Raw genomic sequence first — 2,996 nt, forward strand, 5'->3', positions numbered from 1 at the left:
CCCCCCAGCCCTGCTGCTGCCCCTCACTCCCAAGCCACTGACCCCAGCCCTGCCAGTACTCCTCAGTCACCAAACTGCAGTACCCTGTTCCCCTGGGCCATGATGGTGCCCCTCACTCCCAACCTGCAGCCCCCCAACCCACATCTCTGTAGCCCCTCATTCCTGACCCACAGCCCCATGGCACTGCCCAGTGCCCTGCATTGCCAACCCATAGTCCCCTGCCCCCATCTCGGTGCCCCTCACTCCCAACCCACAGCCCCCCCGCCCTCCATCCCTGCTGGTGCCCCTCACTCCTGACCCACTGTGCCCCCCCCGATGCCCTTCACTCTCGCCCTGCAGCCCCCTGGCCCCCAGCCCTGCCAGAGGCCCTGGCTGTGCCCACCCTGCCTGGGCCAGAGCATGGCGGCTCCGATTTACGCAGGTGGTGGTGGGTTGTGTCCGGCCCCAGTGCAGGCTGAGGGGAGCGGAGGGGAGACCTGTGCCCCCACCCTGGGATGGGGCTGCAGTGCCCAGGGGGAGCCTGGCCACAGCCCCCTCCCCTCCGCGGGCAGCAGCTCCTGGCACCAGCACTGCCCGCACGTTTCCCTGCTGGAGAACAGGCGACCAGCCGCGCCCATGTCCGCGGTTCCCCTGTGCTCCGGGGTCCCGTGGGGCTGCAGGCGTGTCTCTGTGTGCTCCCCGCTCCCACCCAGAGCCCAGGGGAATCCCAGACAACCGTCCGGACCGTGATCCGGGACTGGAGAGGAGCGGGGATACGGGTGACAAGAGCTGGGGGTGGGGAGCCAGACGGGGGCTGTGGGTGGGGGGCTCCCACTTGAACTCGTGCAGCCGTGCCCCACAGCCAGTTGGTGCATGTGCAGTGTGGCAAAAGCGTTTGGGACAGACAGACAGACATAGGCTTTTATCATATTAGACTGATCCTGCTCCAGATCAGCCCTTGGCTCGTGCACTGCAGTCATAACTGGCCTCGGCCCTTGGGCGCAAGCTCTTTCTTTGGCTTCATTTGCCGCAGCCCCACATTGCCCCTCCTACAGCACTGCTGTGGACATGGAGCAGAGGGTGTGGAAGCAAGGTCCTTTTCTTCCCATCTCATCCAGGTCAGCAGTTGCACTGCATTATTCTAGTCCTGGCCTCGTGCAGTCTCCTTCTACCGCCATAGTTGCCAATTTTTAAAAAAATATCCATATGACAACAACAGTTTGAGAGCTGGGCTGGGTCCCTGAGAGTCGCTCACTGGAGTGCAGGGACTTTAATGAAAGGCAGGAGTGGGTCAAGGGAAAATGAAGCTATAAACACCCTGAAGCCATGGATGAGGTGCTTTTTTCTGGGAGTATGACACTGTATGGGAGCTTACTCTGTGGCAGGTGTCAGCTCTCTTGCCCTCTCCCTGCCTTCCACATTGGCAGCCGTTTTTTCCTCCACCCTCTCCTCTCCTCCCCCATGGGAGTAGCCCAAGGTGCAGCCCACTGGGGAACCACTCTGAAGGGCTGAGCACCATGGGGCTACACACTGTGCTGGAGTCTAATGGCCTCTGTTTTGCAGGCATCTCTGTCAGCAGCCTGAGTGACAACTTGTTCGTGCTCCACGTGCACTGTGAAGATAACAAACAGAAGGTAGCACATGCTCTTCTCTGCTGTTCATGCTTGACTTTTCCAGTAAGGTGCAAGTCTAAGTTTCGTGAAAAAAATGAAAGTCCAGCAAGGTGGGGAGAAGAGGAGAGTATCTCAAAGAGCTAGGACAGAGGTGACCAACCTGCGGGGCACATCAGAAGAGGGAGGAAGCAGGCAGCCCTGACAGCTAGGGCAGGGGGCAGAAAACAGCAGCCAGGTGGGCAGGGGACGGCGATCGGAGTGGCACTTGGGGGAGAGCACGGGGCTAGTCTGTGGCATGCCTGACAAAAAGCCTGCTACTTGAGCTACGAAATCAGCCCTAGCCTGAGTGCTAAGAGGAGAGCTGAAGCTCCCCATTTTTCACTTGGGTTTGATCAGTGAAGTCTCTGAGCAGTGTTTCTTCTCACCTGCTATCCCAAGTGGTGTGCTACAGGGCAAATTCCCTGAAGGTTGTTGCAGCCACCCATTTGGCTCTGCACCTAGTCCTCAAGCACCTACAAAGGTGTCAGTAACGAGGCCATTGTCTGCGTTTGTGGAATTTGTACCGCGCTAGGCATCTTTTGCCTAACTTGCACCAATAGCAGCTTTTTCTCTGTTACTCTCATGGACTTTGAAAATAATGCTGGTGAAATGCGTTTTGTGAGAGTGAAGACCATGTGTGGCTTTTTCAGGGGGACGTTGTACTACAAAGTGATCATGCAATTGAAACACTAACCAAAATGGCCATGAGTGCTGGCAAAGTCGACAACGTCAACATTAATCAAGGCAGGTGAGTAAAGGAAGAAGAAAATAAGCAGAAACTCTGACTTGGTGCTGGTGCCAGAGCCCTTCCCTTCACTGCAGGCTTTGTCCTTCAGTGACCTTTTCCCTTCCCGGTAAATCACTGCTCTGTGGGGCTCCTGTTGCTGCTTCCGTCACCCACAGTAGCTTCCAAAGTCCTGAGAAAACTCTCCACAAGCATCACAGTTGACATCCTCACAAACCTCATCTTAACAAAGTGATGGGTGTGTGTTGCTTACCGGTACTTGATACCTGTGACATCATCTGATGTATGCACAGCAGTTAACAGACCAAATAATTTTCAGTGATAAAAATACACAATCACAGAGATACAGCTCAGTGTTTTTAATGTATACACAGTGCAAATACAATGGGGCTGTATGCATGTTTAACAACTGAATGTACTGGAGAATGGAGGGCTACACTGTTGTGTTTGTGTTTAACAATGCAAATTGGTTTGCTCATGTAACAACAGTTATTTGGTGTGTTTTCACGTAAATACATTGCGGGGGGGGTGGTTATGCAAACGTATGATCATTGCATTTGCATTGTTTCATAGATTTCGTAGACATTAGGACTGGAAGGGACCTCGGAAGATCATCGAGT

At 54.6% G+C, this 2,996-nt stretch overlaps 1 protein-coding gene across 2 annotated transcripts in view; it reads left to right on the forward strand.

Annotated features, from left to right (window-relative positions):
* The window catches only part of MYO1C (myosin IC), a 112,185-nt gene extending 109,266 nt beyond the window's left edge, over positions 1 to 2,919 (forward strand). For both annotated transcript variants that reach the window (XM_019511304.1, XM_019511305.1), the window contains exons 29-30: positions 1,543 to 1,613; positions 2,282 to 2,919. In XM_019511304.1, coding sequence (XP_019366849.1) covers positions 1,543 to 1,613; positions 2,282 to 2,383 — 173 coding nt within the window. In that variant the 3' untranslated portion in view covers positions 2,384 to 2,919. The remainder of the gene's footprint in view (positions 1 to 1,542; positions 1,614 to 2,281) is intronic.
* Positions 2,920 to 2,996: the final 77 nt, after the last annotated feature.

Source organism: Gavialis gangeticus, unplaced genomic scaffold (genome assembly GCF_001723915.1).
Source record: "Gavialis gangeticus isolate Ggan-Ray unplaced genomic scaffold, GavGan_comp1, whole genome shotgun sequence".
Classification (NCBI taxonomy): Eukaryota; Metazoa; Chordata; order Crocodylia; family Gavialidae; genus Gavialis; species Gavialis gangeticus.